At 46.1% G+C, this 25,840-nt stretch overlaps 1 protein-coding gene across 1 annotated transcript in view; it reads left to right on the forward strand.

Annotated features, from left to right (window-relative positions):
• Positions 1 to 25,840, forward strand: part of Ptprj (protein tyrosine phosphatase receptor type J) — a 141,799-nt gene that overhangs the window by 93,983 nt on the left and 21,976 nt on the right. The window contains exons 2-10 of the mRNA XM_036184263.1: positions 6,720 to 6,738; positions 11,465 to 11,722; positions 13,653 to 13,865; positions 14,894 to 15,091; positions 18,461 to 18,724; positions 19,904 to 20,161; positions 22,689 to 22,946; positions 23,684 to 23,959; positions 25,057 to 25,347. Of these exons, the coding sequence (XP_036040156.1) occupies positions 6,720 to 6,738; positions 11,465 to 11,722; positions 13,653 to 13,865; positions 14,894 to 15,091; positions 18,461 to 18,724; positions 19,904 to 20,161; positions 22,689 to 22,946; positions 23,684 to 23,959; positions 25,057 to 25,347 (2,035 nt within the window). The remainder of the gene's footprint in view (positions 1 to 6,719; positions 6,739 to 11,464; positions 11,723 to 13,652; positions 13,866 to 14,893; positions 15,092 to 18,460; positions 18,725 to 19,903; positions 20,162 to 22,688; positions 22,947 to 23,683; positions 23,960 to 25,056; positions 25,348 to 25,840) is intronic.

A 25,840-nucleotide genomic window follows, 5' to 3' on the forward strand; every position in this document is an offset into this window, starting at 1 on the left:
GCGGCTGTTTTCATCTGGCATGCACAGACACTTACATGATCATCCATATAGATATGAAATGTGGAATTGTGTTCTGTGTTATTCATAAGGTTCTTTCTTGGAGGGGAGAATCTCAGCTCTGCTAAGAATGTTTAGAGAAGCTCCTGGCCCAGGATTTCCAAAGTCACACCCAGCTCTGCCTCACTCAGGGAGAGCCTCCGTGCCTTTGGAGGAGGTCATCATGCCTTCAGCTGGCTCCAGTCCAGAGCTAAGGCAGCTGGGTTTTTCAGTATGGGTGGTACCCGTCCCGTCCACTGAACCACTGAAGTTTCACCTTGAATCTTGAGGGTGTGGAGCTTTGGGTGATGCTGACTCTTACGGATGACAGGGTCAAATGAAGTCATTTATCTGCAAATGTGGTAGAGTACTCCAGCCTGTGCTCGTTTTGCTATGATTGTTCACCATGTTGTCTGCTGTCCTGCTCAGGCCCTGCTTTTGGGCTCCAAGGTGGAATTCAATGCCAGGCGTTGAGGTGGGTCCTGTGGGACGATTCAGCCGTGGTGCTTTTGGTCTGTGTTTGGCAGGCTGTCCTGCCAGTGTGCCCTTTCATAAGTCAGTGATTTGCCTTTCTGCGACCTGTATTTCAGGGAGCTGTTGGGTAATATTCACAAGGAGATAAACTCTAGCTGGGAAGAGTAATGGGCTTTCAGAATCGGACTCAGTTTGCTCCAAACCCTATAAAATGCGATTTGATTCTAAACATTGCTTGAAGCGTTCACATTTTGGTTAATTACGCCAGTGAGTAAAAATAACTATTGTAATATGGTGTGTGGGCTTGGCTTTAGAAGGATAAGGAGTCTATTGTTACCCATTGTGTAGTTCAGTCACTCATTATCCACTCTTGAATGCCGAACGTGTAGAATAGAAAACCTGCAGCTCTGTCACTTGCTAAAATTCAGGCTGCTCTGGGATTTCAGCTTCTTTTGCAAAAGCTGCTTCATTCAGTCAGTTCCAGTGAGCTGATCCAACCTGTCCCCCAGGCAGGCCAGCCCTAGCAAGGCCAGGGGTTGGTGACCTTGGCTTTCCAGAATCTGTTGAGATCTGCTGGTAGAGGAGGCTGCTCAGTGCTTCCTGGAGTTAAGGCCAAGGGTTTCAGGGTCGGGCAGACCTTAAATCTTAAACTGTAAGCTGTACTGTATTGGGAGCTTGGCTTTTCCCAGGTGTGGTGTCAACATCTATAAGATGGGGGTACGCTTCTGCTTCCCTGTGGTCTCGGAAGGTTAAATGAGGTGATGAGTGTAACCCCTGCAGCTCCGTGAGAGACTAGGAGGAGAGTCAGCTAGGTTTACAGTAGTGCGATCTTAGGAGTCTCTGGGGGACTTCCTGCCACACTGTCACATGTGACGTCAGTGTCCTGACCCCTTCCTTTCTCACCCACATTCTCTAGGTCCTAGAGCAAGGTCCACCTGCTCATCTAGGCAGGTACCCTTACCCTGCCCTCTTGCTCTGCCATTTTCTTTGGGAGCTTTCCCAGTTTTGTGAGCTCTTGGTGGGGCTTGACCACCTCAAGTGCCCTCTCTGTCTTGGGTAACCCTACCAAGGCTTGAGGCAGGGGGTTGAGCGACATGGACTGAATGGTTCTTGAAGATCCTCAGGGGAATTGAAAGGGTAGGTTTAGGGTTTGGTGCAGAGGAAGGGTGTTAGGGTTGGAATCAAGGAACCTTGCTGTATTTGAATCTTGAGAGAACACAGATATGGGATGTATATTGAAGATGCCCGTCTATTATTTTGTAACTGATGAAATGATTGGCTTTGTGAGACCCTCATGCCCCAGAGCACAAAGGCCATGGAAAGGTGAATTTGACCTTTTTTTTTCTCTTTAAAAAAAAGAGAGAGAGAGTCTCAGTTTGTCCTGGAACTCAACTCTGTAGACCAGGCTGGCCTGGAACTCACAGACATCCACCTGCCTCAGCCTCCCCAAGTGCTGCAGTGAAGGATGTGCACCAGCCACATGCTCTCCCCGCCCCACCCACTTGAACTGAACTCCTTGATCACTTTTGGCTCTCACCCATCAGATTGACAGGCTCCGCAGTATAGTCAGGCGACCCTGGGCTGCTTTCTCCATGCCTCAGCAGACCCCTGTCTGTACCCCAAGAGGAGGTTGACCTCTGTGTGCTACACCAGGGCTACACATGACCTCCACCTCCCTGTTTGGATAGCTCAGTGGGCACCTTCAGCCAGAGATGGGAGAGGCAGCGCCCCAGCTTGTCCCTCTTTCCAGTCGTGACACTCCAGAATTCTTGCACATTCCTATGGCTTTCCGGCAGCCTCACCCGCAGCCTTGGAAAACTCTCCCACTTACTCTGGCTGAGTGTGCCACCTGTCTCTGTGGGCTCCTGGCTGACACTGCACACTTTGTAAGAAGAGGAACCTGGCAGGTCTGTTTGTTTTCACACTGATGGAGGCCCTGGTACACAGGTTAAGAAAGGGAGGTGTCAGCCAGGTAAATGAGTGAGGGAATAGGTTAGGCCCGAATTCACCTTGAGTGTTGACAAAAGGCCCCACTTGAGGCACTGGTCTGTTTTATGTTTCAAATAGAGGGTTCTGTCTAGAGTCACAGCCATAATCTTACAGGACAGAAACGAAAAGACCACAGCAGATAACCACCCGTTCTGGCTCTTGTTAGTTTTATGTGTGTGGATGATGTCTTGGGAGCATTGAAGATGGGTTTTGAGATAGTCCGAGCCTTGCAGACCTAGGCTGCAGCTTCAGGACCTCAGGTTGTTAGGATGGAACACAGCATAGCAGTGGGAAGATCAACACCATGGGTGCGGAGGCACCCTTAGGTGATCCAGGAAGGAAGGTGTGTGTGTGCGCGTGTGCGCGCGAGCATTTAGAACTTCCAAAGTTTATAGCCTGGGAGACAGGGCAACTGGGCAGTCACACCAGAGAGAGGGGAAGAGGAGGATATAGAGGGTCTGTGTTTGGTGTGTGGTGTTTTCATGTACATTGGGGGAGAATTTGAAAGTTTTAGGTTGATGCTCTTAGTGAGATCTCTGTGACCTGGTTGTAGAGCAGGAAGGACTCAGTGTTCCTTCTTTTCCTCTTCCTCCTCCTCCTCTTCTTTTTTTCTCCAGGAAACTCCCTTTCCTTCCTCCCTTGAACAAGGTGGGGAGTGGCTGAGCAAGACTATACAGTCATGCTGCATACGATCTTTAAAAAGTGAGAATAAGTTTGCACAGTAAGAGGGGGCGTTTGAAAGAGCATTCTCGCAGTATTTGGTGCCTTCCTCCACTGTACGGCTGCCATCTCTGTCAGTTCTCCACACTTAGAAGTCTCATAAAGACACCAGGCTTCTTCCCCTTCCAGCCCCTGTGACCCCTTGCCTGTGTTCCGCTTCTGTGGAGTCTCTGTCCTGGATATGTTATATAAATGAACTTGTACGCTATGTGGGCTCATGTGTCTGGCCTCTTCCCTGTACCACCGTCGTTTTGAGATCCAGCCACGTATCAGGAGTCGGTACCTTACCCATTCCTGAAATCATCGGACCAGTGATTTTCTATTGTGTGGATGTGCCACAGCCAGTGGGTCCATTTTTCCTTTTGGCTGTGTGAATAGTACTTCTGCAACACCTTCAGCAGCTCCCTGGTGCAAAGGCTGTGACCTCTGGAGCCTCCTGAGCCCTAAGTCCTAGGTTAACTCCCTGGGAAGGGAAAGGCTGGGGGGAGGTTGCTCAGAATGAGAAGGGAGCAGACCTTGAAGCTTGACATGCCCTCATCTCAAGTCTGTCTGTCCACACCTCATCCTCTGCTTTTGTTTCTGCCCAGAGGAAGGTAGGGAGTGGGAAGTGTGGGTCTTGTCCCTTCCCAGACTTTCAGTTGTTGTCTCCCTGTGCTGGGGTGCGGCTAGTATCTGTGATCTTGGGTTGTGTAGCCTGAGCAACGGAGTCCTTATCTGTGGATGGAGATTCTTATTTTTGTTACAGGCACTTGGGCAGGCTGAGGACTCTCTGAAGGAGCCGGAGGAATGCTTACGGCTTTCCCTTGGGGGTGGAAACTGAAGCAGGGATACTGGAGGGAGGAGAGTCTTAGCAGGGCTGTGGTCCTCACCATGTCCAGCTGTCAACCTCTGGAAAGTTGTCCCCAGACTTTCTTTTCTTTGGTATGCTGTTTTTGAGCCTGGAGATATCACTGTCATCTCACCAGCAGGGGTAACCACGCTTTTACTTCCTTTTGGAAGGGGGACCTTTCTGTTGATGGCATTTTTAAAGGTGTGGATGATGTGCCCACCTGGCCAGGTATCTTGCAGGTGCTATTTACAAGTGTCTTTTTATCTGGTTTGTGGAAGAGGCTGGGGTGTGGCTGGCCTGGCCTGGGGTCCTGGCTGTGTCTTTCATTGACCTGAGCTGATCCCAGAAGAGGAATAATGGGCCTTGCAGGGTTTTTACTGTGCAGTTGAAGGTTAAGACCAAAGTCAGTTTACCTCACTGTGTTGTGTGAACCAGTGCAACTCTGTTACAATAGGCGTGCCAAAGCGGATGGTTGAGTGGTGAGTGGTGGCTCTCCGTGAGCTCCACAGAGACCCAGGCTGCCCTGTCTGTGGCCCAGGGGCCCCTGGGAGGGTTAAGAGAAGCCTGGCCCAGCCTGCCTCGGTACAGAGCACAGAGGGCCCTCACCTTGCTTGGTTTTTCTTTTTAAGATAGGAAAGGAACGTGCTGACATAATATCTTTTATAATTAATTTTTAAGCCTTCACTAACCCTAAGTGTATTTCTATTCTTAGGAGGTGGCAGATCTGGTGGTTATGTACAAGGACTCTGTAGTCTGAGCACCAGGGTTCAAATCCAGGCCCTGCACTCACCTTCTTACGAATGAGTTGTTTGGAGGATTGAGTTCATGTTTGGGAGCATTTAGAACGGAGCCGGCAGTCGGCACTATGATTGAATTGACGATGTCCTCACGTTGGGTGCAGGGACTCAGCTGTGATTCCTTTTCCTTCAACGGGTGATCGATCCTTGCACTTTACCTGTACCAGTGACTTCACAGCTCCGGCAGCACCACACCCTGCATTTGTGTACACCCTTGTTTGACTTCCCCTACTACACTGCACCCAGGCCAGGGGTACTGCTGACCTGTCTCGCTAAGGCGTGGCTGCCCCTGCCCGCTTCCTGGGACTCCAAGGCTGTTTGCTGCAGTGCTGGCACTGTGAAGCATGCTTGGCTCTTGTAGGCACTTCATGCTGGCATAGTGCTCTCCGTCTGGACTTACTTGCATACCCATCTCATCTCTCCTGCTTTCTGGCAAACAGTTGGAGGGCAGGATGCTGGTCTCTGATGGTTTCAGGTGGTCCTAAGATGAGTGGATTCCAGGAGGGGTAACAGCATATAGACCCAGAGGAGAGATGTACCATGGGCAGGTGCCAGGACTCTACCATCCTAAAGCATGGAGGTTTCGTAGTTGAACATTATTTTCAAGTACTGGGCAAAATATGCTTGCTTCCTTGTTAGCCAGGAGTCCTCTGTTTTCCTACCTCTCCTGGGATCCGTCATAGATATTTTGATTGATATATCGTCTGGCTTGAGGGGTAGGAACTGGGGGCCCCTCAGATGAGCTGAGAAGTTTAAGGTAGTGCAAAGACAAGACAGTGGAAAGTTTTGGGGGACCTTGGTTCCCTCATTCTCAGCTAGTTTGCTCTTTCCTGTGGCATCAACTGAGCGGCTATGATAGGAACTGTGTTTCTGTTCTTGTGGGGGAGACAGTGGTGAGGGAGAGTGAGGGTGGTGAGTGTTCCTGGGGGGCTAGTGAAGAGACTTCTGAAGGGGTGACGTCTTGGGCAGGCCCTAGGAAAGAAGACAAGAAGTTTCGGGGCAGTGGTTCTTTTGCAAGAGGGGATAAGTGTGTAAAGGTTCCAGAATTAGCTTCAAGAATGTCACCAAGACTAGAGGGACCTGCTGGGTAGTAAAGGGTGGATTTTAATTCTAAGTATGGTGAGAAGTTGCAGGATGTTTTTTTTTTTTAAATGATTTTCTTTTTCATAATCACCATACTTTGGAAATTCCAATTTCCAAAAGCATGTGTTTAAGAAACAATGGGACATACAACCCTGAATTATGTTATGCTTTCAGGAAATAATTTATGGTATGGAATATAATGATTCCACTAAAGGGACGTTCTCTCCCCCAAACGGAAGATTGACATTGTTGACTAAATAGTATTTCACTCCTTCCCAAAGCGGCATACGGTGATTAAAAAAGTGACTGTCCTCAACTGATAGACTGAAGGTTGATTTTTGTATAGTGGAAGACCCCAAACCCATTGACTTTCCACTTCAAGCATGTCTTTACCAGTACGCTGGCCCTGGACTTGGCTGTGGGGAGAGCCTTTGGTTCCCATTTCCATTTGTTCTGGCCCAGACCATCTTGACTTTGCTTTTGTGTCCTTCTGCCTCGGTTCATCTCACAGTGGCAGGCAGGAGGGAGCACTGGCTTACAGAGCTGGAGAAACACTGGGTTTACGTAGTCAACAGCCCCACAGCCCCACGGCCTCCCTAAAACTCGGTTAGTCCTGTGCAATTGACCTGAGCTTTCCCTGTGTTTAAAGCCCCAAGACACCTTGACCATGGCCGCCAGCCTTCCATGCACTCAACACCCACCCCAATATCAAATCCCCAGCTGTTCTGTTTCTGATTTGCATTTCCACGGCTGAATGAATCTGCTGACTTCCCTTTTCTTTTCCGTTACAGGTCTTGTGCGCAGGTGCCGGTGAGTACCTTCCTCCTTTCCATTCTTGTATTGTTTGCTACTGGCCCCTAGTGGTCACAGCGTTACATTAACGGCAAATGTGGGAGGAAAAATCACAGGAAAAAAAAAATGTATTCAAACGACTTACTTGCCATTTTTCCTTAGACATCGAGTGAAGGTAGACACAGCAAATGAAAGAAAATCAGTTAGTTGTTTAACCACAGCTCTAAAAGTTCTGTGCTTTCTAAGCTGAGTAGTGGGGGTGTAGCCCTGTAGTCCCCGCTCTTTGGGAGGCTTCGTCAGGAAGTTCTATTGAGCTGCAGAGTTTGAGAGCAGCCTGGCGGACATAGTAAAAGCACTGGTTAATAAAAACATAGGGTTCTGTGATTTTCTTTTGCCAGCCTATACCCATGGATGAGGTAAATGGATTGAAACTGTAATACTTTGTTTTCCTGTTTTATGTGCTGTTATTCTGCAAGAACTTTCTTGTGTTGTTCTTTTGCTACCTTTAGAATATGGTGTTGTGAAATTATAGAATTTCTTCAGCAGCACACATAGCCTCCTCTATCTTTTGATTTTGAGTGTCAGCCTGGGGGGGGGGGGGTTATAGGTCACGGTTGGGTACTTCCCCAGCTCGTATGAAGTTCTGGGCGCCATCTTTAGAGTAAAGAGCTGAGTTCCAGCTGTGGCTAGGTGCTTGTTCTTTCCTTGGTCTATAGGAAGACAAGATAAGTGTGATGCTTTTATGATAATATGGTAATGATGGTTTATATCACTAAATACATCCAGCTAAAAGCATCACCTCTTCTGGGATCAAGACAGTACTGTTGGGGTTGGAGAGATGGCTCAGTGGTTAAGAGCACTGGCTGCTCTTCCAGAAGACCTGGGTTCAATTCCCAGCACCCACAAGGAGCTCATAACTGCCTATAACCCCAGTTTCAGGGGTTCCAACACCTTCACATGGACATATATGCAGGCAAAACAGGAATGCACATGAAATAAAAGTAAACACATTATTAAAAAGATTTTCTGTTTCTGTAGAAGGATAATAGTAGTTAGTACTTTTAAAAAAAGTGCACATTTTGGGAGAAAATTGTTAGCTTTTGTTTGTCCCTAAAGTTCAGGAACATTTTCCCCCCTTAGTGGGAAAAAAACAACAACCCAAGCCTGGGAACCATTGAAGTAAAATGATCAGTACTATACAAAGGGGACAGATCTCACTGTACTTTCTACAAAGGCAAATCTTTGTTAGTATCAGTAATTATGCAAAGCTTTTGCAAACAATGAGGAACCCACATAGATGGTGTCTTTCCTGTGAATCAGCCTGGTAGATAAGCTGGTCCATAGCTGGGGCCACTGGTCTGCAGAATGTGACCTTTCTAGTGCAGTCCAGCTCAGAGGGTGGAGTGTTACTTGCAGGGAGCAAACCCCTGAACTATTTTGAGCCAGAAGGTTTTCCCTGGGAACTGAGGACTCCTGGAGCCACTGGAAGGGCCTGTGTTAGTCTGCTGGGGCTGCCATCATGATACTATATGTATTTTATTTTCTCACAATCCAGGAGCTTCTCTTTGCACACAGGTGACTGTCCCCCGCCCCATGTCACCATGGGCTCCCCCAGCCTCTGTGCCTGTGTACTAATACGCTCTTCTTAAAAGTGTAGCAAGCTTTTTTGACGGACTGTCTTTGGACCGCCAGCCTGCAGATAATGACCCGGTGACTTATTATTATTTATAAAAACTTGGCTTTAGCTTAGGCTTTTTCCCTACTAGCTCTTATAACTTAATTTACCCTCCTCCTCCACTTTTTAAAAAAATCTACTTTTGACCACGTGGTTTGGTTACCTCTTCTTAGTACTGAACATCCAGCTTGCTCTGAGTTTGCATTATTTTCTGTTTAGTCTCTGTGTAATCAGAAAGTGTAAAGCTTATCTGAAGTCTTGGCTAGAATAGTCGGTGAGGCTGGACCGTCTCAGCTAGCAGCTTTGAAGTTGTTCTTGATGCAGAATTTGGAGGAAACTGCAGCAGAGGCATTCTGAGAGACTGGATCATCTGGGCTACTTGTTTTCGTTGGTGTCTGGTCCTTTTTTTTCTGAAAACACATAAACTTTTAAAGGTAACACATATCTTAACACAAGTATGAAATGTGCGGTTTGAACAGGTCAGTTAAAGAAAATTTTTTTGTTCTATGTTTGAGCAGGTAAAAGGCACTTGTCAACTTTATAGGTCTGTTTGAACTGTATAACTAAACTGTAGTATAAATTTCCATCTATATCATATGAAAGTATGGCATGTAATAATAGGTCATGAGGACTCTGTAGCCAACAAGATTTGTCATGTCTCATCCAGTCTCAGAGCTATTCCCATGTAGAGGAATTAGCATATGCATCACCTGTCTTGCAGTTTTTCTTGTTTTTTGTTTTTTTTTTTTCTTCATGTCTATAGCCAAGATCCTTAGCGGGTCTCCCTCAATCAAATCTGGTCTTTATTAGTTTTGAAGAGATCCATTGCTTTTTATTTCCCCATGGAAACAAAAGCAAAACCTCTCCCCCAATGCAACATATTTTCTGACTTCCATTCTGAAGTTAAGACATCCTCAAAATATATAGGTTGGTTTAATTTAGCAGTTTCCATAATCCAGTGTCTCTCAGCAGCTATTGTTTTTTGTTCATTAGCACTTAAAAAGTTTAAAGTCAAGAGAGCACCAAAGAGGCTCCAGCCACCCTGTGTATTTCCCATCTTTATGTGTTTTTTCTTTTATATTATTTTATTCTCTCTTTAAAGACTTCATTATTTTAAACTATTTATATTTATATGACTGTCTAGACCCTATTTTCTTTTGTTCCTTCAGCATCTAAGCACATTTTTAAGCATACTGTGTCTTTTTAGAGTTTTTTATTTTTTATTTTTTTTTCTGTCTGGACCTGAATTTTTGTGTGTCTGCATCCTTCTATTACCATGTGAGCCATGGCCCTACGGCTAGCTCTGCTCCCTTCTGGCTGGTCAGAGTGGAGCCTTAAGCCTGTGGCTGGGCCTGGAGCCCGTATATCTGCCCTAGCTCCAGTAGGCACGTCTCCCTAGTCTCCTGCTACCAAGTAATGTGTTGCCATTGCTAATAAACACCATTCAAGTGCTCAGTAGCAGGGCCTCTTAAAAGCCATGCCTCTGTATGTGGTAAGCACTGAGCCTAATCAGAACACCCCCCCCCCCAGCTTTCTCAGGCCCTGTGTGGATTTACATGCTGTGTAAGTAGGCCACCAAATGTAGCAAGCTTTTTTAGTGGACTGTCTTTGGATCACCAGCCCACAAATAATGACGTGGAGACTTATTATTAATTATAAAGCTTGGCCTTAGCTTAGGCTTTTTCCCAACTAGCTCTTATAACTTAATTAACCCATATTTTAAAAAATATATCTCCTGCCATTTAAAAAACAAATCTATATTCTGGCTCTGTTTCCCCTTCTTAGTGCTGCGCATCTGACTTGATTGGAGTCCGCTGGCGAAATCTCTGATCTCAATTCCTCTTCCCAGCCTCTCCCTCCCTCTGGAAGTCCTGCCTAGTGTCTCCTGCCTAGCTATTGGCTGCTCAGCTCTTTATTAAACCAATCAGAAGGTGCCTTAGGCAGAGACACATCTTTCCAGTGTATGCAAATATTTTGTAACATACAAAATAATTTTTTGTATCTGTTGTATCTCTCAATAAAATTTGTTTTATTGGGAGAGGCCCCACCCTCATGGTAAGCCCTTAATCCTAAAGTGCTGGGAGACCACAGATAACATCTTCTCAGCATGAATGGGATCATGTGTCTCACCTCAGTGCAGGTGCAAATGTATCCAGTTCATAGAAAGTAGAGGAAAAGAAAAGAAGCACTTGAGGAAGAATCTTGTGAGGCCCCTTCAGGCCTGAGTTTCCTCTACAAAGTTCATTCTATATATTTTTTTTAAATTTTGCTAAATGTTTCCTCTCCATTTATTGAAATAATACTGTAGATTTTGTCCATTCTATTAAGCCAACGTATCACATATGCTGTTTGCATATGCTGAACCACACTTAAATCCCTGGGATGAATCTCACTTGGTCACAATGACTAGTCTTCAATGCACTGTTGAATTGGGTTTCTGAGCATTACTCCTCAGTCTGGAACTTACCCAGGGTGCATGCACTTGCTAGTGTCTTCCATTGGTTTGGGATCTTGCATACCTGGCATTGTCCCAAGGATGAAACTGATAGTCTAAGACTTGATATGACTTTGAATAAAATTATATGACAAGAGGCAAGTAGGATTGAGGTCTTAATGTAATGATCTTGTCTATTTTGTCCTGATGGTTTAATAATAACCCTTCAGAGTTGGAGTGGTGTATTGAGTTAAGACGGAGTAGTTTTAAGGGGCTTATCCCAAGTCACTCAGCCAGTTGGTAGAATAGATTTTCATAGGCAGTTTTCCAAGACTCATTTTGTATCTGAGATCTCTGTGTCAGCTTATGTCAAGATTTAACACTAGGTTAATCTCACAGCCAACATGGCCAGTTTCTGTTTGTTTTGACTTCAGTTTTAAGAACACACACTCCATGCACGAGCACATGTGTACTTGGATGTATTTTGTTTCAGGAAAGTCAAAGAGGCAAATGAAGAGAAATAAAATTGAGTTCTGAAAAGTAGACATACAAGGTGGGCTTTACTCTTATATTTATTACATATAATTAATCTCTCTCTCTCTCTCTCTCTCTCTCTCTCTCTCTCATTTAAATAGCAACAAACTCTGTATATGACATTGAAACTGTTTCCAGCCCAACCAGCGTGGGATCGACATGGAAGCACAATGATTCAGCTGCTTCAGATACTCTGAACACAATAGAGAATAAGGAAGAGAATCTGGTGTCTACTACTGATGAAAATGAAACATCATATAACATCAGAGGCTTAAGTCCAACTACTTCATATATGTTCTCTGTCACTCCAGTGACAGCCAGTCAACCCTTGGGAGTCCCCATGGACAAAGCTGTCACAAGTAAGGGGCAAAATAGACAGGGCTGGTGGCTATAGTAGCAATAACGTGGGGAGGTGAGGAGAGTGCCTTTACCCATGGTGGAGTCCACAGGACAGGGCTCTATGGAAGAGATCAGGTCAGACGCTGTGTATGAAAAACACTATTTTGTCCTCTTAAAGCTGAAGGTGAAAACTGTGATGTGGAGAAGTTAAGTTTCTTCTAAGATCCCTTAGTACCAGATATTAAGCAACTGAATTGAAACCTGGAGAGCCTGATTCTAGCTAACAGAGAACCATGATATCCATACAGTCACCAAAATCCATTAAATGGTCTGGTTTATCGGTGTTAAATTCTTTAATACAGATAGAGAGCAGGGGTTATAGCTCCGTGGTACAGTGCTTGCCTAGTATGTGTGAGACCCTGGTTCAACTCTCAACACCAACAAAATACACACACACACACACACACACACACACACACACACACACACACGGGCTAGGGAGATAGTTCAGTATGTAAAGTGCTGTTGTGCAAGCATGAGGACCAGAGTTTGGATGGTCAGCACCCACATAATAAGTGATGGGTAGGCATGGAGGCCTCCATGTAATCCCCACTTAACTACAAAACCCAAGCAACCCACGGCCACCTGATTTAGAAGTCTTCGCCTCTGAGATACCTGATGTGAGATGTCAAATCAAAAAGCTGACCAGTCACCTCATGTCAGAACTGGAGGCTGCCCTTGAATCGTTTGGACCAGTATCTGCAGTCAGCCCTCTTCAGACCTCAGGCAGGGTCCTTCTCTGGAACCCCACCACTTCTGCGTGTATGGCTTTCTGTGCGCTCTCATCTCCTCACTGAACACACAGCACTGTATGTTCTTGAGCGAGTCATCTGCCCCTTCTGCTGTCCCTGGTCTTCTGTCACATGGTGAAGGGAGCAGTGCTGGCTGGCGGGGGACATGCTTCCAGTGCTAGTACTCAGGAGGCAGTGGTGGGAACATGTAGCTGGAGAGTTTTCTCTCCGGGTCCTGCCAAGCCCCCGCAGTCCCGCAGGCCACTTAATAAATAAACACACAGACGCTTTTATTATTTAAACTGTTTGGCCTAATGGCTCAGGCTTCTAGCTAGCTGTCCTTATATCTTAAATTAGCCCAATTCTATTAATCTATAAGTTGCCACGTGGCTCGTGGCTTACCTGTATCTTAACATCTTCTCATGGCAGTGGCTGGCAGCGTCTCTCTGCCTCAGCCTTCCACTTCCCAGACCTCTCCTCTCTCTTTGTCTTGCCTATACTTCTTGTCTATCTACTGGCCAATCAGTGTTTTATTTATCCATTAATCATCCACAGCAGGAAGATGGGTGCAAGTTCAAGCCCAGCTTGGGTTACATAGTGAAACCAACAAATCAAGCAATAAAAAAAATTGCAAAAGCTGAAGGGAGTGTATGTCTCTTAGGCTGAACTGAAATTTGCCATTAGGAAAATAAGGTGATGCAAGGGCCTGGGTAAGTCTTTTAGAAAATTTCCTTGGTGTTGGAGTACAAGGATGTCTCCTGGGCTAGAACATCTGGCCATTGTAAAATGATCCTGTTTGCGTTATTTTGAACTGAGACTTCTAGATTTAGAAACTTTTTTTTTTTTTTTGTGCTTTGTTTTCAATGTCTAAAATGCAGTTCAGTGCCACTGTATGGAAGGGTATTTTAAAGAATTTCAAATTCCTATTGGGGTTAATCTTGAACAGTAACACAGAACATAAGCAGTTTTGGCTTTAAGGCCTAACCCTTCTCATCTTTTTGGATAGTGTTTGTCCCCTGCCCCTGAGATGTTGTGGAGATGTTTAGACTCTGATACAAATGGGGTCTTTCTAGTGGGTCACTTTGAAGTGGCAGCGACAGAAGGGAAGGTGACCACAGATTCCTCTCCCGCTCATACCCACTATGTGTTTTTGAAACAGAACCTTGGCCAGTGTCTGATCTCCGAGTTGCCTTCATGGGTGTGACGCAAGCTAGTCTCGTCTGGAGTGATGCAGATGGCGCTGCCTCCTACCGGATGCTTCTTGAATCCGTCAGAGACTCCTTCAATTTTTCAGACCTGAAGCCGGGCACCCATAATACCTGGCATGTCCCAGAATCAAGTGAGACACAGAATGACTTAGGAGCTGCAGAAGGTGAGTTACACTACCGGGCACCTGATTTTATCACTTACTGGTTTTAGAGCACACTGTTCATGTATTTGTATAGGGTTTTAGAATCGCTGGAGGGCTTTCCTGCCACAGTGTAGTCTGAAGGAAGAGGGCTCATGTTTTACAAGTGAGCACAGGGCTCAGCCTGGTGGTAGGGCTGGAGACTTTTGGCTTTTGGAATTCAGGAAAGTAGACAGGCCTTTCGACCTTCTACTCAGGTGAACAGATGACGAGTGTTAACCTAAGGATGGCCAGACCAGCCCTCTCCGTGGAGAAGAGGGGACCCTTAGCAGGCAGGCCTGTAGATGTCTTCTGTCCTTTCTTTGGAGGAATCATTTGTAGACTCTGTAGCATTTCCAGTGGATTCCTCTGGTAACTGTGAAATGGGAGACAGAGACTTAATCCCCATCTTACACCAAGGAAACAGAGATGCAAATTGGGTATCAGGATCAGAAACCAGATGTTAAGAGCCAAGAATGAAAGGTAATTTATGGCTCATGACAGGTAGGGAGGCCTTCAGAAGCTGGGTCACTCTTAGCTCTTCCTCCTGCTTTGGTCTGTGTGTCAGGGGCTTCTCAGGGAGGCCCTTCCACATAGTTCAAGGAGAAATGGTCATGAGCTGTTCTCATCTCATCCCCTGATGTTCCTGCTCAGGTGTAGTCCTGGGAAAACCCTCCTGAGTGGACTTTTGTGAGCAAAGGTAGAGAGATGGTATGGTCTGTGGGAAACCATGTTGGGATGGTAGATAAGCCCCCAAAGAAAGGCGAATGGGCCAACATACCAGAGTTCAAAGAAAACCACAAAGAAACTGTGGTGTTTCTGGAGTAATAGTACAAAGTGAAATATCTGGTTCTTTTCAGGGAACCGGATCTTTCTCAGGAGGAGGCAGAGAAGATATATTTATGGAGTACCAGCTGTGGGCCCTGTTGGATGTGTCATCCTATGGGATGGGGTGGTGGAAGGTGGGGGATGTATTCTCTTGTTAATGTCTTTGCCTCCTGTGTTTGAAACAGCTACCAACGTCACCGTGAGAAGCCCAGTGGTGTCCCAACCACTTGACCCTGCAGACCTACCCTCCGTTCAGGGTCCCTCCCTCACAGAGGTCATGCTCACTGGGTTAAAGCCTGGTACTAACTACACAGCCACCGTTTATTCTCGGGCAGCAGATGGGACAGAAGCACAGCCTGGGAACCAAGTAGTGTTCATAACAAGTAGGTTGGAATTTGGGAAATGGCTTCAGCCTGAGGCCCTGCCCACCCCAATGAAGTTTTATCTTTTGCAGTTCTCTCTCTCTGACTTATTTCTCTTAGCAGCTAGTTCTGTTATTAGCAGGATCTTCCTGAGAGAGATTTTGGATAGAGCCCATACGCTGGGCTTCTACTTACCTCTGTGGCCACAGTATATCTGTTATGAAGCTCACTGAGCAGGGGTGTGGATTCGGGGTGCTGCCTCACATCTGTATCTGCAGATTAGCCTGAGAGCTTCTGTTTGGGCCTGCCTTTGGGATTCGTATTGATCTCTCTATCTGGACACTTGAGGACATTCATGTTGCTGTCATTAGCTGTCATTCATAGGCACTCCCACTTTGTGAGTTCAGGATTTGGAAGCTTTTGCAATTGGTGCTTATGATGGAATAAGGAGATGTATGGTTCCTGGTCTTGGGGGTTTTCCATATAGATGAGGCCTTGAGATATATGCATGGAAACATCTGCACTTGAGCCCTTTGAGCTCAGGAACAGACACCTCAGCTTCGTAGCCCTCAGGGACTCGGTGTGCACTGGCTTGGGGTATCTTAGCAGAAAATATTTTGAAAGACTGTCTGAGGTCAACAGACCTGAGGGAAGGAGGGCCAAGGCTGAGAAGCAAGGCCAGAAGACAAACTGGCATCCAGGAAGTACTGGGCCACCCTAGATCTGGTGATGTGCCAGAATTCCAAGTCCCCGGATAGATGTGTGTATCTGCTTGACGCATGGCTGTGCTGGGTGAGGGAGCTGGTGTCCCTTGGCTCTCATGTGGGTGACTGGCAGTTCCTCCTACCAAACATGTTGGCTGCTACTTGGAAAGGGAGCAGGGGCTGCTGCACAGGTGGTGCATGGCTCCTGCGCATTCTGCTGCCCTCCAAATGCTGTGGACCTGGGGAGATGAGAGGACAGTTCTAACATCCAGTCCTGAGGAAGGGGGTCTCTTACAGGGAAGATGGCAAGCCTTGGATAAATGGAGATGGGCTGGAAGGGGAGCGGGGAAGGACACTTTAGTTGAGGAAGGGTCCTGATCAGAAAGACAGATGACAGACCTGGGGTGTGAGGCAGAGGGCAGGGGATAGTGGGAGAGGCGGTGGCAAGGTGGCTCACCCGAGGGGCTTTGACAGGTTTATGACTGTTTAAAAAACTCTTCTGTCCAGGTGTTTATAAAAGATATCCCTGGACCAAAAACCCCCATCTTCAGGGGCGACTGGGTAAGATAGTGTTCAGAAGAATGGTTGTGTGAACAGTAGCAGATGGCTTAGAGCAGCAAGAGGCCCTAGCCAGGAGTCCAGGGGTTGGGAAGCGAGGACTAGAACCTGGGATGAGGGGATGCAGGGGAAGGAGGGGACTAAGGGGACATCTTGAAGATCCTTGTAATTCTCGAAGGCTTAGTGTAACTCTTAGAGAGATACTACATGTATGTCCTTCCTTTTAGTGAGTGGGGAGGGAAAAGAAGAAGCCCACATTGGAATAATTGCCGGCAATGGCTGGTGAGGCTGTGTGACCTGTACAGCGTTAGAAAATGTGGAGAAGATGTTGGTTAGAAGCTGTGCCTGTGAGCAATGACAGCTTTCCCAGCATCCATGCTGAAGCAGGAGCAACTTGTGTCTTTCTCTTTTCCTCTTCTGGAGATGATAACATTTTGCTGGAAAGGAGAGAGGTTGTATGGAGCAGCTGCTTGACTCAGGGTTCTCAGTGGTCTAGTGACAGCAGTACACTGAGATTCAGCATGAGGAAGGCTGGCTGAAGATACTGGGTGCCCCAGAGATGCTGTTATTGGTGGCAGGCTCTCCTACACATGAGGAGCTTGCATAAGAGGGTGGTCCATATCTAGTCCTGGTCTCCCTTAGAAGTGTGAGGTCAACTGCTAGAGATAGTTGGTCTCTGGTTGTGGGCCTCCTTTCCAGTTGTAGACCTGTGTTCCAACATCGCAGTACACATGAGCTGCTTTGGGCCTCTTAATAAAGACACTGATTCTATTCTTGATGTTCTAACCACCCTCATGATTAATCACTTTCTGAAAGCCCACCTGTGAATGCCATCAGCCCAGCAGTTAGGATTTCAACAGGTGAAATTGAGGGTGGGAGCTATGTATCTATATCTATATGTCTCCAACACATGTGTCTACATACATGTGCACACACACACACCATCTGGTATTGTTCAAGTGACTGGTTATGTGAGTCAGGGTTAAGGAAACTGTCAAGTATATTTAGGACCCAAACAAGTGGCTGGTAGAAAGCTACCTCCAGAGCTGGAGTGAGGGAAGAGATAGTTTTCAGAGGGTGTGGGATGTAAGACCGATTACTCCCCTGTCAGCCAATCCTCAGAATCTGTCCATCTCATTCATTGGTGGAGAGTGCTCACAGGCCATATGGAAGGTCTCCAGTGATGTCACATGTAGAATGCAGCCTTCTGGAACTCAGGACAGGCAGAAGAAAGACAGGATAGGCTGGGAGAGTAGATAGCAGGATGTAACAAGTCTTTTTCTATCCTTCCAGCCAGCTCCCAAATAATTATGAAAGCTTGGCCTTAGCTCAGGCTTGTTTTAAACTAGCTCTTAGAACTTAACCCATTTCTATTAAAAGGTGGCTCATGGCTTTTACCTCTCCTCCTGCATGTCCCACTTCCTCTCTGTCTCCTCTGGCATCTTCCCTGTCTAGATTCATCTCCTCTTTTTGTCTCTCTGTCCAGAAGTCCCACCTAACCTCTTCCTGCCTAGATATTGGCCAGCTCTTTATTAAACCAGTCAGAAGGTCCCTTGACAAAGTTATCTTCACAGTGTACAGAAAGATTATTTCACAACAACTAGAGGACATCTAGTTCTCACGTTGTCTTCTTGTAAGGCTAGGGCAGCTAACTTGTCTCACAGATGAGAGTTCCGTGGCTTTCCTAAGGTCTATCTAGCTGGTAAAGCCCACTTGGCCTTGGAATCCAGTGTGCTTTCTGTCCAGATGTGATACCTTTAATTCATGATGAATAGTGTTTGTTCTTGGGTGGATCTGTACTTGAGGACTTTCTGGCTCACCCTCTCCTACCCCCTGGGCAGCATGTGAAAGTCCGTACTATTGTTTGATCTGGAATCTGTAGTATCTTTCAAGGTCTTCTCACAAACTGAAAACAGAGCATCTGTGAGGTGCAGTTGGCCAGGCTGTGTCTTCACTGATGCTCAACTTTGGTGAGACCCACATACATCTCTGGTCATGGTAAGCTGATAATGAGGATGACCAGTCCATAATGTTTTCCTCAGGACTAATGACAGGTCCTGATGATACTTTCTTGTCTCATTCTTACTTGACCATCCTGATTACTTTTCCTTCTCTTGTGTCTTCAAAGATTCCAGCCAGGTTTTTGACATCAGAGCTGTGAACATCAGTGCCACAAATATGACCCTGACCTGGAAGAGCAAGTATAATGGGTCATCTTTACCCTACACCTACATGATCCATGTGGCTGGAGGGACTGATTCCACCAACCAAACTGTCAATGAGACTGAGGCCCTCATCCTTGGACTCAGCTCAAGCACCTTGTACAGCATCACAGTACGTCCTTTCCTGGATCACACTGAGGGCACACCAGGCTTCCTCCAAGTGTATACTTGTAAGTTCACTCCTTAGTATCTGGTCTAGTTTGTTTTTCTGTTGTTGTATGGTAAACTCTGTGGCCTGAGAAACTAGGCGGAAGAAACAAGTTTACTTCAGGTTACCCTTCCAGGTGGCAAGCTGGTTACAGGTTACGATCCATTACTTAGGGAAGTCGGGACAGAACTGAAGCAGAAGCCATGGAGGAACGTGGCTTATTGGCCAGCTTTCTGGCTTGTGCTCAGCTAGTTTTCTTGAACACCCCAGGCCCTCCTTCCCTAATACAGTGTGCCTATAGTGGGCTGGGCCTGCCCACATCAATCATCTATCAAGACTGTTCTCACAGCCATGGCCATAGGCCAATCCAATCTGGGCAGTTGCACAACTGAGGTTTCCCTTTCCCAGGTGACTCTAGGTTGTGTCAAGTTAACATTAAAAACTAACCAGCACTCTAGTTCACCTTCCTTGTGGTCTGCTATGTGCCAGGTCTCAGTCCAAGGTGAGGAAGCCCTGTGCTGTCCTGAAGGAATGTCTAGCACCATCTGTGGCTCTACAGGGCCTCATTTGCCCTTCAGGGTGTGAGACGTAATAACAATGACCTTTGATTGGCCCTGATCACGTGCTCAGCAATGGGCAGTTTTTGCACTGTGTCATGAGTGCTTGCTTGGACATCCTTGTAGTATGGTGGGTGTTAGCCTTACTTTATGGAAGTGGAAGCCACGTCTGAGGTAATGTGGGCAGTGGGCAGGCACCTCAGCAGGGAAACAACAGAGGTGAGATTAGACCTTCGGGAGGAAGATGTTCAAGGTAAAGCAGCCAGCCATGGCCAGCACTCATCCTCAGAGCCTGGGAATCCTTACCTCTTGTCACTGCCTGCGGGTGACTGGCATGGTCTCTGCACTCTTGTGGCCAAGAGATCTTTCTTTAGCCAGAAGCACCAGTTTTTGAAGGGGCTTATACTGTAGTTGGTGCTCCGGAGAAAAGCAAAAGGGAGAACAGGTCAGTGCCTTATGAGGGTTGGCCATTCTGTCCTCTGGAGACGGACTTTATTCTTTTGTCTTTGAGACAAGCTTTCTCTTTGTAGTCTAAGCGATCCCCGTGTCTTAGGTTCCCAGGTGTTGGTATTGTGGGCAATGCCACTACTGTACCGTGCCTGGAGATGGAGTTCTTTGTCTAACTTCCTCACTGTCTTCCACAGCCCCTGGTCCAGTTTCTGACTTCCAAGTGACAAATGTCAGCATAAGGGAAATTGGTTTGTCTTGGAGAAGCAGTGACTCAGAATCCTTTAAGATTCTCACCATGCAGGAGGGAGGTGAGATGATTCGAAATGATACAACCAGAATGCAGACCACCATCATTAAAAACTTAAAGCCTGCAACCAGTTATCATTTTGAAATATTTCCAAGAGGACCAGATGGGACTGAAGGGCCATCCAGAACAGTCCATGGTAGAACTGGTAAGCATCTTGACATTGAAGTTTCTTACAGGAAACCAGCTTAATTTAGAGATGTCTTGTTTTCCAAATATATTTTTCTTTTTATGGAAAAGAATCTTAAAATGTTTCATGACTGTGGTGCATATCAACAATACAAAAATTAAGTCAAGCCAAAAAAACAAAACAAAACAAAAAAACCACACGCAAAAACATCAGTTAGGTGCCACACTGTATGTGTAGGTTAGAAGATAACTTTTGGGATTTAGGTTCTGGGAGTTGGACTTAGGTTGTCAGGCTTGTGTGGCAAGTGCTTTCACTCACTGGGCTATCTTATCAGTCTCCCCCACCTTTTGAGATAGGGTCTTATGTGGCTCTCTGAGGTTGGCCTCGAACTCCACCTCACAGATGCTGGGATTAAAGTCACGTGCTACCATAGCCAGCTCCCTGATGCTATTTTGAGATGTATGCAAACATACATAGTTACCTTTTATAAACTTGCTGTCTCTGTTCGTGTGTGGTTTTACAATCTGCTTTCTCTTCGCTTACCTGTATATTGTGAATATTTTCCCATCGTTATTTATCTATCTATCTATCTTTTTACTTATTTATTCATTTTTTTGAAACAAGGTTTCTCTGTGTAGCTCCGGCTGGCCTGGAACTCGTTGGCTTTGTAGGTTGGTTTTGAATTCACAGAGATCAGCCTGCTTCTGCTTAGCGTTAGATTAAAGGCGTGTGCCAACATGTCTGGCAATGTTTATTTTATGGGATAATTTAAAATCAGCCTTGTATTTGTGTGTGGCCTAGGGGTAGGTTCCTTGGATTAGGTGGCAAGAGTAGGGTTGGAGTATGGCTCCAGATACCTAGAGTTCCTGTCAACTATTGAATTGCTGTCACTGTTACCTGGACATAGTGGAACAGCATTAAAGGCTATCTAGAGAAAGAGAAACAAGTATCTTCTGATCTAGTGTTCCACTTTTTGGTATCTCTCAGAAAGAATTGAAAGCAGAGTCTCAAATAGCTATTTGTACACCAGTGTTCATTCCCAGAAACCCAAAGACAGAAGCCGCCCAGGATCCATTGGCACACAAGTAGATGAGATGCAGCTTTGTTTCTACACACTAGAATATTATTCTGCCTTAAGAAGGATCCTCGTGTATGCTGCAGCATAGATGGAGCTTGTAAATATTGGAAGTGAAATAGTCACACAAAGGGCGTTTTACAAAGTGAAATAAGTCACACACAGAAGGATAATTTTATTATTACTTTTAATGACAGGGTCTTACTATGTAGCCCTAGCTGGCCTGGAATGTGTTATATAGAACAGCTTATCTCAAGCTCACAGAGATCTCCTGCCTCTGCCTCTTGCATGCTGGGGTTAAAGGTGTGTGTCACCACACTCCTAAAAGACAAGTACTTATGCTTCCATTTATACGAAGTGCCCAGAGTAGGTGGGTTCACAGAGACAGAGAGGAAGTCAGGTAGAAGGAATGGGTAGTGTGAAGTAGGCACAGATTTTACACTGAAAAATGATGGAAACATTTTGAGTGTGATAATGGTAATGTTTATACAATACTAGGGATATGTTTAGCACTGCCAAAATGCACATTGACAGATGGCTAATGATAAATAGTATGCTGTGTTTATTTACCATGCAAAAGGGAAGAGAACGTATGTAGCTCTTAACTGTTCTTATATGATTGAATTTCTCTCCTGTCTGTGCCCACAGCCATACCTTTTGTTTACATCATTGTCATAATTAAACAACTAATTTGATTTTATAGTTGAACCTTTGGCTCTGTGCATATAATGATACCCCCATAGCTAGCACGGCCTTCCTGCTTTTAGAGAAAGGTTTCCTCATGTAACCATATTATGGTTTATGAAGCTCTTCCTTCCTTTTCCTCTTTAATGTGCCAGGCAGTTCATGTGAATGCATGTTCTTTTGAGTGAATGATAAAAAGCAAGCAAACCAACACTTAACTTATTCATTTAGACAGGGCCATGCTATGGAGCTCAGGCTGGCCTTGAACTTGAAATCCTCCTGCCTGAGCTCTATAGATATTATTGGGATGATAGGTGTACAGTCACACTCAACTTCAAACACACTCTTTATTGAAATACACATAGCTTAACGAAGTGCCACAGGTTAAATACATCAGAATCCTGGGGCAGAGTAAGAAATGGAATATAGGCCTGGAGAAATGTCTGGCAATTACGAGCACTGAATGCTCTCCCAGAGGACCTGGGTTTGATTCCTAGCATCCACATGCATGCTCACAGCCACCTGTAACTCCAGTCCAGGGGATCCAGTGCCTGCTCTTCTCGTCTGGTCTTCATGGGTGTGGCCTTTGTGAACTCACTGGAGGCTCTTTTGTTTGTTTGTTTTGTTTTGTTTTAAGTAGAGTTTCACTCTAGCCCAGGCTGGCTCTAGTGCGCCATGTCTGACCTCACTGGAGAATTGGCTTACAAAGAGTTGGTTCTTTTAACAGACGCTTTGAGATGAAGCTGGAATCCTGATTAGATACTTTGCTTCCTTTTCTCTGAGTAGACCACAGTGCTGTGATTGGCATCCACGTGGTCAATGTCACTACCAATGAAATGCAGCTAGAGTGGCAGAATACGGACAGTGCTCCTGGATATAAATACCATGTAGTTCTAGAGCCTGAATGTGGCCCCAACAAGACCACCACTTCTCAGAAGTCGATCACATTAAAGGGCCTCACCCCAGGCACCTTATATAATGTCACAATCTCTCCAGAACTGGACCATGTCCAGGGTGACTCCAGCTCCATTGCCCAGTACACAGGTGAGTCTTGTGGGGGCTGGGGGTGGGCAGAGGGAGGGCTTCCTCCACTTCTCACATGGAGGAAGGACAGTAGCTGATGGAGAAAGGGCTGATTATGCTCTGGGTTTCATGTTGATGTGGGAGCTGCTTAACTTAAAAACATCAGCCTCAGCAAAGCCTCCAAGCTCTTGAGGACACTGTGGCTGGAGCCATGTGAACACAGAAGTGTTCCCTGGAAGCAGAAAATAACATCATTCGAGAATGGAGAATGTTGTAGTACCTGCTACTTACTCCGCAGAAACATAGTCTAGAGAGCTGCTGTCCTGCCAGCCCTGAAGATGCCCACCGACAGGGATCTCTTCCTGTTCAGTGAGAGAGATGCTTCCCTAGCATGCAGATGGAATAGATGGTGGAAGTGGTAGCTTACCATATGCTTTACCTTTGTTATTAGTCATATTCCAAAAGGGGGTTGGAAACGATAATGCCTTCCCTCTCTTCCTTCCCCATCTCTCTGTGAAATAATATATTGGAAAATACATGATAAACTTAAATATTAGAAGAAGCCTGGACATTTAAAATTCTTTTCAGATTTAATATGTATAATTTTATGAATGTCTTTTTGGGTAATCATCTTTTGAAACAGTACATATTAATTATATTATTTCTTTCTTGAAGAAAGCCAGGCAGCTTTTGGATATAGTAAATGTAATAGTCCTGTAATTCAAAGTGGTTTATTTGTTTGTTTATTTTAAACCAAGCACCCAGCAGTGTGTCTGACATCGAAGTAAACACCAGTACCACCGTGGCAGCCATCTGGTGGAGGAGTTCGGACGCAGCCTCTCCGAAGTATTCCTACCACCTTATCTTGAAGGCTGGAGATGGAAGCTATGTAATCAAGAACATCACAGTCACTGGGATAACTTTTTTGAGGGTCCCTGACTTAATCCCTGGCTCTTCTTACACAGTGGAGATCTTTGCAATAGTTGGGAATGCTACATCGTCACTGGTAGCTGGCTGGAAGTCATTCTGTATGGGTGAGTAGTCCCTTGTTCCTAGTGGTTCCTGTTTCTCTCTCTGTGATGCTCACATTCAGGAAGCCTTGCCCAGCCTGTAGGTTACTGTGCCTGCAGTTGGCAACCATGGACACGGAACACTGCAAGACAGCTGGCAGCTTATCAACGACATGTCCATGCTGCTGCCATTGCTTCATTCAGCATGTGTTTATTGAACACTTGCTGTGTTAGAAAGGTCCCTGCATTTCTAGAACTTTTATCCTGGTGAATAAAACAGATAATAAATAAAAGTGAGCAGGTAGTTGGGTGATGATTATGGCTAAGCACAGGGAAAAGAAAAAAACTAGGGAAGGGGGAAATGGTGTTCTTATCTAGGGTGTCATGTGAGGATGCCCCGTGAAAAGGTTAAATGGAAAGGTGACTGAGTGAAGATCTGAGGGGGTAAAGAGCCAGCCACATGAATCTCGCAGGGTTTTGACCCCTGCATTACGAGCAGAGAAGCAGCCAGTGCAGAGGCCCTGAGGCTGGAGAGAACACAGTACTAGAGGAATCAATGGAGGCCAGGGTGGTGGGAGGGGATCTGCCGGAGCTAGACAGTGAGGGGCAGGAGGCATCAGAGCTCAGTGCTCAGGCTCTGATCTTCCTGTGATGTGATTAAAAATCTATCTCGGTGGCTTTAAGTGACCCTTGCTCAGTTAGACTGCATCCCACCTGGTCTGCTTGCTTACTTTGTGGTTTGAGTGGTGCCTGCTGGGACTCCTGTTGAAGTTGAAGCCTTAAGCAAGAGAAAAACCCACATGAGCATGTCTGTCTGGGATGGATGGAACAGGAGCTGGGAACTGAACTCGGGTCCTCTGGAAGAGCAGCAAGCACTCTACCTGCTAAGCCATTTCTCCAGCCCCTCTTCCAGGAATATTGCTTGGTGATTGACACTTACGTTTCTTTTAATCCTCAATCAATGCCAAAGCCCAGGGCAATTAGGTGACTGACCCAAGGTCACATGGTCTGGTATTACTTAGTTCACTCAGCCTGTGCATATCCAGGCTGTCTCCTTCTTGTGCTGGGCCAGGTCCTCTGCTTCCTGTGAGCCTCACCTTGCCCTGTACTTTGCTTTGCAGAACCTGCACCAGTGGCCTTCTTCCACTGTGAGGTGGTCCCCAAGGAGCCAATTCTGGTTCTGAAGTGGGACTGCCCCCCTGGCATGAATTCAGGCTTTGAGCTAGGGGTCAGGAGTGACAGTTGGCACAATACAACACACCTGGAAGACTGCTCTTCAGACAATGACACAGAACGCAGGACAGAAATCACATATTTGAAATTTTCTACCTCGTACAACATCAGCCTGGTCACCTTGTCGTGTGGAAAGATGGCACCCCCCGCCCAGAATACCTGCACCACTGGCATCACAGGTGGGCCCTGGGGCAGGGAGCTGGCTACCCCTGGAACAGCGAGGCCAGCAGCATGCAAGTGTAGCCCCAGAATCCTTTCAGGGTGCTTCCATCCCTTTTACTTATTTTACCGCTTACCTTATCCTGCAGAAGAGATCCAGCCTGAGACTGCGGAGTCAGAGAGATGTATGCTTCACATCCCGAGCGGTTCTCTGTTCTGGGGCCTTGCAGAATAGCTTGTTGCCATGTTTCCTTTCCTTTCTTTTCCTTCCCTTGCCTTTCATCCCCCCCACCCATAGTAGGGAGCTCCCTTATTGCAGTTAAGAAAGGCGTTTTTAGTAGATACTGTTATATATACTAAGTCTGGACAGTAGGGTGAAACTCCTGTCCTGTTGGACACCTGTCAGCACGTTTATGACCCCTCCTTCCTTCTAAGCTGTTCTCAGAAGGATGACTCTGAAACCTGATTTGACCATTGATTATGTGCATTTGTAAATATTCCCCGTGGATCACT

The sequence above is a fragment of the Onychomys torridus genome, chromosome 4 (genome assembly GCF_903995425.1).
Source record: "Onychomys torridus chromosome 4, mOncTor1.1, whole genome shotgun sequence".
NCBI classification, from domain to species: Eukaryota; Metazoa; Chordata; class Mammalia; order Rodentia; family Cricetidae; genus Onychomys; species Onychomys torridus.